Genomic DNA, 15,177 nt, shown 5'->3' with positions numbered 1-15,177 from the left:
CTTCTCAACTGTGCTTTCATTTATGCGAAAGCGTGGTGAAAATGAAGCCGTGAAATCTACCAGTACATAACGTCCACTGAAACAAATGCATGGGAATCGCTTTGACACAACACGATTTACATTCAATACGGAGGCTTTGATTGCTGCTCCAGCATTAACGATTATCGAAGAGGCAGAACCCGCTTGAAGACAAGCTTGATCGGAATGCAGCCCTAGCACTTCGAGAGCGCTCATATGTGTACGAGTGGATGGGCGTCGGCTTGGCGTAGTCTGTGGCGATCCTCCTGAGCCACCAGAGCGCCGTTGCACGGGCTGCAGGGTAATTCTGGCTAACGGAAACACAGTGTTATGAGTCTGACCTGGAAAAAATAATTAATTCAAATTTTCTTCATTTTGTTTGCGGTGACCCGGGTCGTCGCCAGACGTTTGATATGCCGCCTTTGCTCTCGTTGCTGGAAGAGTCGGAATAGTACGTCTTGGCACTAGGAGGTTCAGTTCAGATAAAAACTTGCTGAAGAACAGGAGGGCCGGAGCTAACAAAGATCTTGGATAGTACGTACTGGTTCAGGTCCTGGTGAACGTGAAGGTTACCTTAAAACAGGTCTACTCCGGGTCTGGTATGGTTCCTGGTCAGTCCGACAAGCACCAGACCCACGAATATGCCTCCATGCCCGCCCCAGACCCAGACCCACCACATAGTCATTAGCAACCTGGGAAACCATAACGAACACCTGTTAATTAATATTAATAACTACTGTACTAATATGCCCACTGGAGAACTGCTGTATTAATAGAACTACTACGGGGAAATTACTATGCTGGAGTATTATCGTTTGTTCCCAGACCGTTTGTGTAACGGGGTTACACGCACAAGTGGCTACAAGCCACTTGTTATTTTAACAGATAAAATATATGTTAAAAGTTTACTAATACCTACGCTTCCTCATACACGTAGCGCAACGTGTAAGGTTAAGAAGTGAGCCAAAGTAGGACCACTACACTAAACCTGGTAGCACTTTGTAGTCGGTCCAACGACCGACCGCTTGACGTTCGTACGAGGTGTACGAACGCGGAGCCGAGAACTACATGAGCACGGAGATGCCCATGGAGAGTTCCAATATGCCTGCAACGCATGTTGCACGCGCTGACTGCCCCCACCTGTCGGACCCAGAGTGGGAAGCCCTCCAATGACTGTTGACAGTCATTGGAGAAGCGGTGGTAGCTACGATGCTGCGTACGCTATCGCCGACAGAGCAACGGTGTTGCTCTGGTGTTCATCATGAAGGAGCAGCGTGATGTTGCTTCCTCAGTGACGGCGTCGTCAGGGACGACACCGCGTGTTTAATGTGACGAGGCTCGCTCAGATCTTTCCGGCGAACCCGTCAATAGCCTGCCGCCAACGCACTCTATGTCCCACGCACGACCCTTAATGGATGGGAGAGGGCAGCTGGCTTCAAGGAACCGCCACTTCAACGAGAACTGGCTCGGAGACCATGGACACACTCTCGGCCGAAGCCCCAGGTCTCTGCTGGGAGGCCTAGCTATTTCGCTGAGACTATTGCGACTCTGAAGCCACGATGACTGAAGTTGACTATGGATTGGCTTGACTCCTGTGAAGTTCGGATTGCGGTCACCCCGCTGAGCTACGCTGAGCTCAGACGTCCCGGATAGACACCTGTTGATGGCTGGATGCGCGGCAAACAGGGCCGACCTGGTCTCTGCTGAACTCGCTGCGGCTCGGCTGAGAGTCGGCCAGCTTTGGAGGTGAAGGCGCTGAAGTCTCCAAGTCTCAGCTGGAAGAGCTGAAGTCCCCGGGTCTCAGCTTGGATCACTGAGACTAGCTGGTCTCAGCTGAAGCCAGTTGGTTTCAGATCTCACTGCTCTGAGCTTGGGTGGTCTCAGCCGGAACAGCTGGAATCTGTATGTCTCGGCTCAGATGTTTCAGCGGGATGTGCTTGGGCTCAGCGGACGCTCCGGAGTCTCAGTTTGGCGACCCAGGTCTCAGATGATGCGGACACTGGTGGGCATTTATGCCGGGGTCTCAGTTGGAATCTCGCCTGAGACTATGGGGGCTCAGAGTGGCCGATGGGTACACGGTGAATGCGCGCTGCTGGAGGGTCGCGTCATCAAATGATGACGGACTCATATATCAGCCGGGGTGGGACCAGCTGTACCCGGGTACGACACACTTTCGACCAATGAGTCACCGGGGATCAGCTACTCATCACTGAAGCTTCGTTGAAGATCTGCCGAACCCATGCCTGACCACGCTGGATTTTGCTGAGCTCGGCCCATTATTGGCTAAAACTCAGGTTGAAGCGCCGAATGCCTTAGGCACACTGGCAGCTCTCAGGATGATCTTAGCACCCTTTGTGGGTGCTCTCCGAACGGCGATGTGCGCCCCCACTTGATAGGTCTTTGTTTGCATGTGTGATAATTGAATCAGAATCGAATTTGCCCCGAAGGACGCAAGTGGGAGTGTTTCCTTGTGAAAAGGGTGCCGAGGACCGGTTCCATCAAAACCCAACCCCATATAGTCTTTTTGGGTGTGCCCGGTGTGAGGAGGAGCTTGATTAGCTATTTTATATTATTACGTGATCTGGACGACATTACCGACACGTATTTCGTATTTTCGGGGAGTAAGTGACTCTCCTGAGGTTTTGGCGGAGCGACTACGCGGGGGCTGAGATAGGCTCAAGTCTTCAGTGCGGTTGCTGAATTTCGCTCATTTTGGAGCGTGGTACGCGGGCGTCCCTGGGTGCAGAGCGAGAACCCAGACTACGGACAGGTTCAAACCGAGCCAATTTTCTCGGGGCCACTCTAGGTCTGAGGGGCGAGTGAAGACCTGTGGAAGCGGCTCTCAGCTGGAGCCGCCGGAGGAAGTGAAGAAGCTACGGAGACCAGATCCAAGGTCTCGGAAGAGGTGGACAAGTTGCGTGTGGAGTGCCGTGTTTTGTATTGGAGAAAACCCAGGGCAGATTGGGTTGGACACGTGCGGGCTGAGACCTGTTGAGTGGGGAGCAGGTTTCGTTTGGAGAGCGCTGGAGACATCTGAAGTGGGAACAAGATTGCTGTGGCTGGCTGACGTCTGGGCCCAAAGCGTAGCCCTAGGAAGAACCGTCAAGGGGATTGCAAGGGAGGTGCACACGCCGCGCCTGACCAAGGACCGGAGCTGGGGAGTTTCATCCGAGCCGTTGCTGGGCTCAGCTGAGGTATTTCAGCTGAGACCCCAAGACTCTGAGCCTTCTGAGCTCTAATCCGACGTTCGGCGGTCTACGTTTATTCAAGGTTCGATCTGGAAAGCCGGGAATTGGCCCGCACCTCGCCACATTAATCATTAGTTTCATACAACTCACCCGCAATAGTAGTCGAGTCCTCCGATCGAGTACCGTTCTTTGGATATGAATGGGTAGACGACCACGTGATTATCGAAATCGACTCTGATAATAGACTTCAATTCGCCGAGGCTACACTGCGGTACGCGATGTTAGCAATTCTCGGGCCTCGCTCCATCAACGAGACCAAATTTTGAAAGTAGGAGACTAGGTTTACTGAACTAGGGGTTGACATGGGATACGAAGGAGCATAGAGTATAAACTCCACAGGATAAAATCAGCAAAGGGCTCCTTCGAGTCAACCACTTACTTGACCACGGTTAAGCCACATGCCATGAGCTACAAAAGGTATTGGAGAGGTTGCGCTAAGTATAGTGAAATCCTATTTTCAAGATCTACACTCGGCGACTCGGCGGGGGCCTCGTTTCGGCCGAAATTCGTTGTCTGAATAAACTCGGTTGGTTTGAACACATTCTTCGCCATGGCCATCTCTCCGAACTGACGCTATGCAAGTTCGCTTCGCTGTCAACACCACTGTTTCGCATATTCAAGGACGCGTCTGACCTGGGCATCGCCGCTTTGAACCCCGCTTCCAAGGAATATGTTCAAGTTCGGTTTGAAAACGAAGAAATCCAGGGCATCGTCACCAGTTTTCTATCTACCGATGTCCGGGAGCACCTGTGCATTGCTCTCACGAATTAAACATGGGGTGGGCAGTGGGTAAAGACAGCGCCGTCCGAGATTGCCCATATTCGCTGCTGGAGCGACAATGCCTCGGCGGTGGCGTGGACAAATCGGCTGACTAGATACTGCACCGAGTTTCACGATATTAATCGAGCAAATGGACTTGGAGAAGTTGTATTTACCATCCGGGTCTCAGTCGCGCATTTCTCCGGGGTACAAATCGATTGGCAGACGCCACCTCAAGAGATTGGCAAGAACCGCACGTGTCCATCTGGACTAACTTCTTTGTGCACTGGTTACAGGATCCCGCCAAACTTAAGAGAGATCTACACAACATTATCGGCCAGCTGCAGTCCGACTCGCTGGCCACTCGTAGGCAGCAAAATACATTCGGACGTGGATCCAGTGGACGGAATGGTGCAAATTCAAGCGGTTTTCACGGTGGCTATCTGACGCCAAAGCTCAGGAATCGTACCAGCTTCCATTGCTCGCTATCTTCTGCTGGTGCTACGGATTCGGTCGACAACACCATGATAATTCCACTTCAGCCATCCTCTCCAAGATCAGACATATCGCTTGGAATCATCAGTGCCAGTGTGGTGGAGCAGCCGCCAAGGTGAAGGCGGACTGCAGTATGGCGACGCGGTGTTGGCCCGCCGAAGGTGAAAGGAGGTGACAGCGGTCCAAGATGCAGCTTTCAGGGAAAGGAGCGGTGGCTCAGATCTGAGTCGGGTCGGCTCGACGGATGTCAACGGGTCGATCGGGCGCCTGTCTCTGGCACCTCGATCCAGCCGACTCTGGATCGAGGTCTTCCCGATCCACGATCCAGATCCACGACCGCGGTCCACAAATCATTAATCAGATTGAAGGTCAGAGGTACGACAGACGTAGGGTTAGGCATGGGACCAAAGCTTAACAAGCCTCAAGGTAGTCAGTCGACAGCATAGGATAGGATAAGGCTCAGTCCCGAATGTTCTTTGTAGTACGCAACTGGATATCCTCCCTCACGTCTCGAAGACCTCCAAGCGCCGGCAGTGCCGTAAAGAAAACCCGGCCCCCGAGCACTCGCTGGTTTTGGGTACTCACCCGCTCAGACCCGTGTCCAAAACGAGGGACACATTAAAGGATACCGTCGAAGCGCGCCACGATAACCGCGAGCCCGACGAAGAAACGTGCTGGCACGATAATCGCTGCACACCAACCGCGTTGGGGATATACAGACACAAACGAAAGAAAGACTACCTCGTCCAGGAAACGCCGGCCACGATAACCGCCGCACACCCCAAGGACGCAACGTCAACAAGGAACACTTATGGCGCTTCAGCATGATCGCCTGCCCAAGCCACGCCTGAGATACGCTACTGAAGAACCGGGGAAAGTGCCCGACGCAACCGCTATCCGAACGCGTTGGGTTTGGATGAGGACTACTTTGCGCAAAACTGCGAAGACGCTACTTCACACCAGCGAGGCTTCAGCGTCGGGCTATTGCCCGGACCCAAACTGGTAAACACCTGAATGCAACGTCACGTCAGGCCACCCGCAAGAAAGCACCCAGTCACAGTCCCGATCCTGCGCGCGCTTCATCGCCGCCTCAATTTCACCACCACCCGAGACCGAGTTTTGTTGGGCGCTGGAGTCCTGGGTTACTTATATTTGCGGCGGCGTTTCGAGTATCTTGCCAGCGTCAGAAAAGCACAGTCCTATGGCATCTCGGGAGAAGACGTCACAGTACTTGACGACTCCAATAAGCCGAGCGAGACTCTGGGTCTGGCGGATGGGCGAAAATTCGCTTTCGCGGCAACAAAAACTGATCAGCTTAGAGAAGGAACGTCACGGACGCCGTGTCGCTCGGAGCCAGGCTGGTGCCGTCCTGTCCAAATTGCCTGGTTCCATACGAAGCATCACGAGATGACCGGGACACCAGCCAATATACTGTTATGTCTAGTTTCTGAGAACGATAAACTCCATGTCTCCCATGTAGCGGGTGCCTTGAAGTGCGTGGCGGCATCAGTCGGAGAAGATCCCGCGCGCATTGGCTCGACCACACTACGCAGCGGCGGTGCGACGGCTATGATCAGCGCGGGTGTTGACAGCCTTACCGTCAAGAAGTTCGGCCGGTGGAAATCTGCAGCTGTTGAAAGGTACACGGTGCTCAAGGATGACTTAACGGCCTCGCTCGCGTGTAGCATGCTAGGCAAATGTGGGCAGCAGCGTTCTAACCGGGCAACCGCCACACCACTCCCTGGCAGCGAGTCGCAGCTAATCATTGTTACCGTTGCGCCACAGTGGGGCCGATCACCAGAACAACTTAATGAAACTCCAACTCGTGGTCAACGCGAGCCACGGTGGCCAATAGGGCCATTGCATCGCTAGCTTTCTGAATCTTTAGCCGCAATTCTGCCTCGTTATCCTCGTTAAGTACGAATCCATATCTGTATCTGCTGCTCTCGTAGCGCCTGGGCAGCTCCACCTGCAGCCGTAACTTGTGCTAGGCCCAAGCGTCGTCCTCGCGCTCCACTTTCCTTTACTGGATGCGGCCGTGGAGGTCCGAGCACCACCTGAAAAGGAGCCCCCCCCCCCCCCCCCCCAGCACTGCTCCATCCTAGCGTAAGATCGAAAAATACAAGGGGATACTTTGCCTGTAACTTCAGAATCTCTTGTGGGCCACACTCACGGTTGTTCGCGCAATAGACTACTTCATGATTTGTAGGTTGTGGAAGCGGCAGATGTATCCTAGGTTAGAGCGGTTGCTGACGAAGTCGTAGATTCCCACTGTCGCAGGAACACTATAGGAGCTCCGAAGTGAGCAGACTGCAGAACTGCCCATTCGAGGTCTTCCGCGCCGCAGTTAACCAGCCACGCCACGCCCTCACCGGTGGCACAATGACAACTTAATCATTTGCCCCAAACGCGACAGTGTTGGAAATTCGCTTTTTAAGAAAAAAAAACTTAATAGAGTAAATTAAAACTGAAATCATCGCGCGTGCATGTACTTCGGCATACTTATTTTCAGCTTCGTAGAGCCGGATTGAGCAGCAGCAACCCCTCCTGCAGCATCAATGGTAGCGATAGGGAAAGGAATGTGTGGGGTGTACCCTAGAATTGAGTGGTAGTGTTTTATGGAGATGATAAGAATGGCTTGATGTTTGCTTGAGTTTTAATGAAAGCAGACACTCGAACCACTTGAAAGGCTTCTGTGTGTATTTGTAGAAACCATAAGGCCGTGTCAGCATGGTTGAGCTTGGGCAAATAAAACTGGTCGAGGTTGCTGTCGCCAAACAAAGAGGCATCCAAACCCCCTAGGCAACTCTCGAGCTCCTCGAGGCCGTCACGTGATTTGTGAGAAATCACTTTGCCCACAACGATGCATGACAGATAGTACTTGGATACCGCGCTGTGGTAGCTGTTGCTACACATTGCTGTAGTGATATTGCCTCGATACGCGTCCAGGGCAACGATGTAAGCTGTACTGATCTCGAGTGTGCTGTACGCCTAGGTAGTTCTGGTAGGAGACCGGCTAGGGAGCACGAGACGGTCGACATCGGCCATCAAACTCCGCCATGCCTGTCACGAAGGAGTTCGTCTCATCATTGACTGAAATCTCTGGCAATGTTGCCGCGGCGCGGCAGTGCCGCGCATCGGTGCGCTGGTGCTAACCCAAGACGTGCTGGTGCAAATGCTGCACCTCCCATTGACGAGCGTCAACTTCGGCGTATCCTGAAGCTGAGCTTCTTCATTTGGGTTCCCCAAGCCGTGCAAGAAGATACAGGGGTGCGATGTAGACTTGGACGCGCATGGTTCACTCTTCGCTGTCTCACCGACGACTTCTGTTAAATCTCTTGACGCAGCAGGTTCACTTCTTTCACAGCACCGCAAGCGTCGTCGGTGTCACCAATGAAGGCATTATTCGCACAGGGCAAACAGGTATTTCCCTCGCTGAGAGTCGTTGCTAATAAGCTAGATAGTCGATCTCCACCTCTTTTTCACTCTATCCCGAAATACCCATGGCACTTGCACCAGACGTGCTGATCGCACACAACGCAAGTCCAATCTGCCAAAGAAGTCTGGATCAGAGAACCATTCGGACACTCAATCGATTCACCTACGAGAACTGTGCTTCCTACCACCCTCGCGTTGTTGCACTACGCGCCGACGATTGCAGATCTCTGCTTCGCTCCGGTTGCAAGTGGTCTATCATTGTCTTCGTGCTCGTGTGTAGTCGCCGTGCTGGCCACACAACCAATGCGCTGCCAAGTGGTCAAATAGTTGGATCAAAGTTAATTTTGGTCAATCTATGTGGAGCGACATTATGAAAAGTGGCTAATAAATACCCAGGAAATCAGGCATCCTTAAAAAAAATGCCAAGGTTGTAGCTTCGCCAAGCCTCGATGATAGCTAGTCTTCAGGATCCTTAATAAGTCAAAGATACCGTGTACGTTGGTATTGTACTACAGTAGCATCCGTTCTCAGGATTCAATCACGCACTGGTGACGCTACGATACTGGCTTTGCCATCCAACCTAATCATTTCTTAACCAATTGACGCGGTAGGCTCAATAACTTTTCCTGTCAGCAACGCTAGTGTCGTTGGTGTCACAGAAGTAGGTAGAATCTGAATCGAGCAAGGGGCACTCTCGTCGCCCAAAACTGGCGCGGTCAAGCTACGGATATGACTGGGAAGATACTCCACAGCAACGGCGACGTCAATCACTTGTCCACCCCATTCAATGGTGCCAAGTCCAGTTGCACCGGACGACCCAACCGGGCACAACACCAAGTCCATTCCACGATAAAAACTCCGGAGCAGATGCTGGCTTGGACACTTCATAGATTTCCAAGCGTGGGTTTTGGTTGGTATAACGCTCGCATTGTTGAGTGCTGGCAAAATGAGGTCGAATGGCGAGATGTTGGACAGACACGCCACCGTTTTACCAGCGGCGGAGGTCTTCTTGTCCCCAAATGTAGTCACAAGGTACCCCGCGCCGTCCACGAGTTTGTAGGTAAATCGTTTATCGCCTTCAATGATGGTGGTGGCGCCATCGTAGCGAACGCTGGTCTTGTCGGTGGATACAACCGGCCTCACAAAAATGTCGAACGCAGCTTGCCCGTGGATCGAGATGTCGTTACCAAGCGTGACATGTAGCAGCAGCGAGGGTGCGTCCACCAACGAGGTTTGGAAGCGGTGGGGGTCAGCATCTCTCGAGCCGCCAACCACGCTGACAAGCAAAGCCGTAACTGCAGCAATTGCTGATGGGACTGGAAATCGCATCTGGGCAACCTTTGTTGTCGGACGCTCGTGAATTCAGGAATGAGCTGGCCGGGGGCTTGTCTTTCTAGCTCGAAAACCGGCTACTAGGGACTACGTGTTCGGACGAGACTCCTCATTTGCGGACCCTGTTCTCTGTATACCCCGCCATATCTAGTCGCACGATGCACTAAGTGTTTGTGATTTTCCCTACAGATATTTAGTTCCCTGTTAAATCGCTTCCTTCCACACTCTACCGCGAATGATGGGGACGCCTGTATTACCCAAATTCTAGTTTATGGAAGCCACATGGGAAACGCATTATGATTTGTAACTGTGCTGTAGTCCTTATGTTTACAATATAATATATTGTGAAAACAGGTGATTTTGTCACTCCGTATAGCTCTGTAAATCAGGGCTGTGAGCAAAAACGATACGTGGTAATTTGTACTGGATAGGAAGTTAATGTGGGTACTAATCTGAGTAAGTCGGCCTAAATAGGAGTTGGGAACTGGGCTCTAAAGCCATCTTGTCGGAACAGAGTGGTGAGGGAGAGAGACAGCGGAGACAAGATTGATACTGCAGAATTTCGATGGAGAGCTGTGGTGCTACACTACGCGTATGGTGTGCCATGTAAGCGTGTCGGCCACATATTTGGCATCAGCTCGCGACGGTACTTCGATGGTATCAGCAGTTCAAACATGACGGCGAGGTCATCAAAGCTGCCCTCTGGGTCGAAGCGAAACTCCGCGTCCTCGACACGGACGCTAGTTCTGCTCGTCCTGTTGATTCCTCCTATTTTGACTGATATCTTGGTTAGTGTTTGCATAGCCGCTTGCTCGGTGGATTTATTTGTGCGGACTTCCTCGGAATGCCGAGGTTGGAGCTGACATTTCAGCCTATTTAGAGACCAAATCGATTCCGACTCTAAAATCGCTTTGACGCGATGCAGTATAAGACCGATTATAATTAGGGGTACCCAATTCTAAATAAGGGATGGGTCGAAATAAATAAGGGTTCCCGTCTCTAAATAAGGCACTAAATCAGCCGATTTACTATCCGATTAGACATTCTGAGTGCTTTTCACAATACTATGTATTATTATACATCACGACGCACTTGTTGTCGCACAAGCGCCAGACATATGAACATGAAGCTAGCACTTGCGATGTATGGTAACCCTGATGTATATGCTCAGTTATTAATAGGCAGGTCCCTGCTCCACCATGAAGCTCACTCGTGACTATCAGTTATGACTGGGCTCAGGAAGCAGCACCACAAGCACTCGTACTAGTGCCTTCGTTCACGCAGAGGACAGTGCTGGTAAATCAGTTCGTTGACGAACGTTTAAAACGTAAGCAGTTTTTTTTTTTACCGTTTTTAGTGAAACGTGTATACCGTTTTTACAAACACCCACGCGTAAAAAGTCGTAAAAAGTAAGACTTGACTGGCAGGTCACTAATTGGCTGAAATGTCGAAAATATTGGTACCCTGTGCCAGTCGAACGATTCGGCTGGTAAGAACCTTTAAAACGTTCGATGGGGCGTTTAAACCGTTTTTGTTTTCAAAGAACGTTTAAATTGTGCACTGCCAGCACGGAGGAAGACCAAAGCAGAGAGACATTCCTTCCAGATCATTTGTACACAGATAAGTTTGCACTCGCTTTTTAAGGATTTTGCAAAGCGAGATGAGATTTGTGACTTCCTGGAGGATACACGATAAATCGAGGTACTATATAAGGACCTCGAATTACCGGTACAACCAAGCTTCTGCAAAATGAGATATTTCAACTCCATGATCTAATTCACATAGAGGGATTACCGGGTTTCGTATCTAGAATTTCAGTGCACCCGTCGTCGATGAAGAAGCTGAAGAGCATGGGCGCATCCCAAACTACCCACTGTGTGGAGTATCAGAACCAGACGACGGCGACACACCAGACCTCAATGTTGCTGCCGACGACGCCGGCAGCGCTGCAGCCCGACCGACAGCACACGAGGACCGCGTCAAACTTCATCTACATAATCGACGCCGCGTCAACCGTGGCACTGCATATTCACCACCAATGGGTGGTGCTGGAGGGCTTGAGGGCGCTGCACAAAGCACACCCTCCTTGTAAGGCAAGTAGCGCTAGGAGCTTTGTCTTACCTGCTCTTGAACTCACTTCGCATTCTACTCTACAGCGCACAACGCCATACACTGTCAGCTTCAGTTCCATGCTATCAGGTGACTAAGGCCAGCAAAGGTGCTGACCCAACCAACAATGGCAGCTTGACCGGCAGGATTTCCAAAACAACGGATAACCGCGTCCACACTGTAGTTGAAAATGAGCGGACGTAGTTACTTACTGTACTCATAGTCACAGTACCACAACAGAAACCGCAAGAACAAAACCCATCTGATCAGCGACCAGAACACACTAGGTGCGTGCTTTATTTAGCAGGCTGTAGGAACTTTCAGGGGACAAAGGACAGCAAAAGCACCAACGTAGACACTCCAATCTTGTGTGTGATGCGAGAAATCATTACGCCCCCCTCGCTACAGCACACATACACATAACCATTAGCCGACTTCCTCTCTGGTTCGTCCATGCTTAACAGAGCTCGGGTGCCGTGTGTTCACTGTACTCCTGTTGAAAGTACACCTGACGCAGCGGGGCGGGCACTGCAAACGCACAGATTCTTGCAAATGTCTGGTGGTGTGTATCTAAGACAAGGGATTGGCGCGCCGGCTTCTTCCTTCTTGTTCTCCTGCCCTTTTTCAACGGTAACGTCTTCGTTCGAGCTAACAAAACACTCAGAAGAGCAGCCTTGGTCTCAATGGAAAGGGTGCCGCCTCGGTGAATCGTTGTGTTGTGATGCTTTCTGAAGTAGGTTGCATACTCGTGGCACTGAGATGGCGCTGTTATCTTAAAATACTCCAAATAGTCATTCATGACCAACATCTCCAGCAGCGCGTTAAGGTAGGAAGCAAGCACTGGTCCGTATCGTTCCCATCGCATGTTGTCCATTTGATTTAAGCCCGTAAGTCGAATGCTCAATCGTCGGACACAGCGAGTAAACGAGCTATTTGAGTTGCTCAATTCGCTCGCCAGCACCGTCACATCTTCCCAATTAAACGATTGCATCGAGATATGTTGTTTTCTTGTTCGAACCTCTGTGAGATCCATCTCCACAACAACCAACCCTTTCTGAAGAGTTAGGTCCCGCAAGCTCGGGCAACACTGAAGAATCACGTTTACGTCAACTTCTCCCGCTGGACCCTGAATCGTCAGGGATCGCAATGAAGCTCCACAAGCCGAAAGCAGCAGTGGCAGACCGTTCAATCTTGGTTGCGTAAAATCACCGAATCGAATTGTAAGAGACGTCAATGTACAGGAAGTAGCACCGAGTCGGCGGGCTGGATGAAATATCAGGTCTGAACGCTGGACCAGGCAGTGGCCAAAACCAGGAATCAGAACGTTTAACCATTCGCTCTCCCCGTCATCTCCGAATGTTAGAATATAAGGTATAGCTGACCCGAATTTTACAATCTTAGAGCCAGGATGCGATTGTCCGCTCCAGGGTAGCTGCCACTGAACTGGAGAACCTTGCTTCAGCGCCGCATCTCTCTCAGAGACAAGTCCCCGTCGGGAGTCACAGAGAACTTCTTCAGGATGCTCAGCCGCCAGCACAGCAGAAAACGCTTGCACGTTTTCGATATCCACGTCATCAATATCGGCTAGCTCCAGCGATTCCAGCGCAGAACACGCCTGGGCTCGCTTCGAGAAAAACGCGTACGCCACCCACCTCCACCAGTCTCTGTAGTTAACCCGGCCGTTCGACTTTGTCGGCACACGTATCGTCAAATGTCTTGTAGTTTGGTTGAGTACCAGCGCCGAAAACATTGCCCCCACTTCCGACGCGCCCAGTGTCGAGTCACAGTACAAAGTCACCGTCCCCATTTGGAGCGGATCCATTTTCTGGCTGTGCACCAGCGTCTGAGAGCAATATCTTGTGTTCGCCAGTTCACGACTCCGTTGCGTAGCATCAAACACAACCGCCATCACCTGCCGAAATGACATCAACGCCAGATCTCGGTTTCCTTGGTAGCTCATCTCTGCCTTCAACGCCAACTGTGAGAACCACACGTTCTCGCCGACAAACTTAGCCATCGTCTCTGCAATGTCGTTCCCGCAGCCGAACCCTCGAAGATCTGCCATCATCGGCTCCAGCACCAGCGTGCATCTCAGCGCGCCTGCGTCCACAGGTTGGTTCTCCAGACTCCAGTTGTAGCTCTCCCACTCCTCGCGAATGATCTTCTCGGCCGCCTGGATATTCACCAAATTTTGGATCGGCCCTATTGTCATTTTGTTCGTCACATTTGCCACCGAGTTGAAATTCACCCGAACCGGAATTTCCAGGTCCACCCCATCCGAATTTTGCTGCACCCCGCCCAGCGCCGCGATCCTCGCTAACGTGTTCACGTAGCCCTCGCTCAGATACCGGCGCTGGTTCACGCCGCAGAGCTGGATGAGGTCCGTCTCGGCCTGGGGCTCGATCTGCACCAAAACCCTAACCTGAATTTCCGAATCGAAAATTTCGTCTCCGGGGCGACCCAGATCCACGCCACAGTATTTCCGAAGCAAAAACTTCCAGGCGGAGTGGTCCACATGAGCCACAGCAGCCAATAGGGAGAGCGCCTCGCGCGTGTTCTGGAACTCGATCTGGAACGCCTGCTCGTCCTTGAGTTCGCCGTAGAGGCCCGCGCGCCGGGGCAAAATCACGTGCAGCGCGCGGCTCTGCGCGCCCCACGCGTCGGCGGGCACGTCCTCCAGCGCGCGGAGGTTGACGCGGTACTGCAGCACGCTGCACCAGGGCGCCAGGAAGCCCCAGCGCTGCTCCAGAGCGGCGTCCAAGGACGTCATGGCGGTGCTGGTTATCAGATTCTGGAATGGAGCCAACGGAAGATCCGGAACAGTTGTTTTCGCCAATCGCGTGGGAGGACAGATGTGATTGGCCGATGGATTGTACTGGATTAAGCATAATATACGTATTGTTTTAGTAGAGAGGCGAAATATAATATATGTCGCCTCTATACTTGTGGACTGTTTACTGCTTATAATAGTCATAACGATGAGTCGAGACGTGACAGTGTCAACAACTCACTGTGTGCGTGTTCAGGCACCCGGTCCGCGGTGCGTGTACATGATTTAACGTGGGGTTTGGCAGCTTTCCGCGGTGGTCACATTGAGTCGATCCGTATAATAAGCAAAAGGGCTCCGCGCAACTAGATAGCGTTTCCTTCGGACGGCAACCAGATGTACTTCCTTGGGCGGCGACCACGTCACGAGCTGTCGACGTTAGATTACTCACTACATGTATGCGGAGGTCTGGGGGCATAGCTGTTGCATTTGGCGTGATTTTGAGAACGCAGAGGCTGTACTTCTCTTTCAGAAAAACTCCAACAATATATCGTCTTCTTCTCGATTCTGGGTCCAAATGCTTGACACTTCTTGTGTAATCCAGTGCAGTTATAGTAGACGACAGATGCATGTACCGAGCAACGTTTGAGTTTGGTATGAGAATAAACATGCGTTAAATTGCGGCAAGCGTCAAAGCCCATGCTGTAAATTCATAACGACTTTCGTGATGGTATGCAGTGTTTTTGCACTCGTCAAGCATGATCAACCGTATTAAAACTTTAATACAGCAACGCAATCGGTGGAGTCGTTATTGCTTTAGATACAGCATTGCAATCGCTGAAGTCGTTATTGTTTTAGATCATGGGCTTTGATTTGGTATGCCCAACGGACACAGGAACCTCATTCTCCAATTTACCAGCAGCCAAGCACACACAGAAAGAAAGTGGTGTCGACGATGCTGGCCTTTTGGGCTATCGCTATAGCGCTAACATTCGGACAAGAATCGGCAGC

At 51.6% G+C, this 15,177-nt stretch overlaps 1 protein-coding gene across 1 annotated transcript; it reads right to left on the bottom strand.

Moving 5' to 3' along the window:
- Positions 1-5,835: 5,835 nt before the first annotated feature.
- On the bottom strand, positions 5,836-14,169 carry IUM83_01961 (uncharacterized protein; the record flags this gene model as incomplete). Its single annotated transcript, XM_067925856.1, has 2 exons — positions 5,836-5,902; positions 12,839-14,169. The coding sequence occupies 2 exons, from the start codon at positions 14,167-14,169 to the stop codon at positions 5,836-5,838; spliced, it is 1,398 nt and encodes a 465-aa protein (XP_067800895.1).
- Positions 14,170-15,177: the final 1,008 nt, after the last annotated feature.

This window comes from Phytophthora cinnamomi, assembly GCF_018691715.1.
Source record: "Phytophthora cinnamomi strain GKB4 chromosome Unknown Contig0, whole genome shotgun sequence".
Taxonomy (NCBI): Eukaryota; Oomycota; class Peronosporomycetes; order Peronosporales; family Peronosporaceae; genus Phytophthora; species Phytophthora cinnamomi.
Note: the sequence above shows the minus strand (reverse complement) of the source record. Positions and strands in the feature narration are given on the sequence as shown.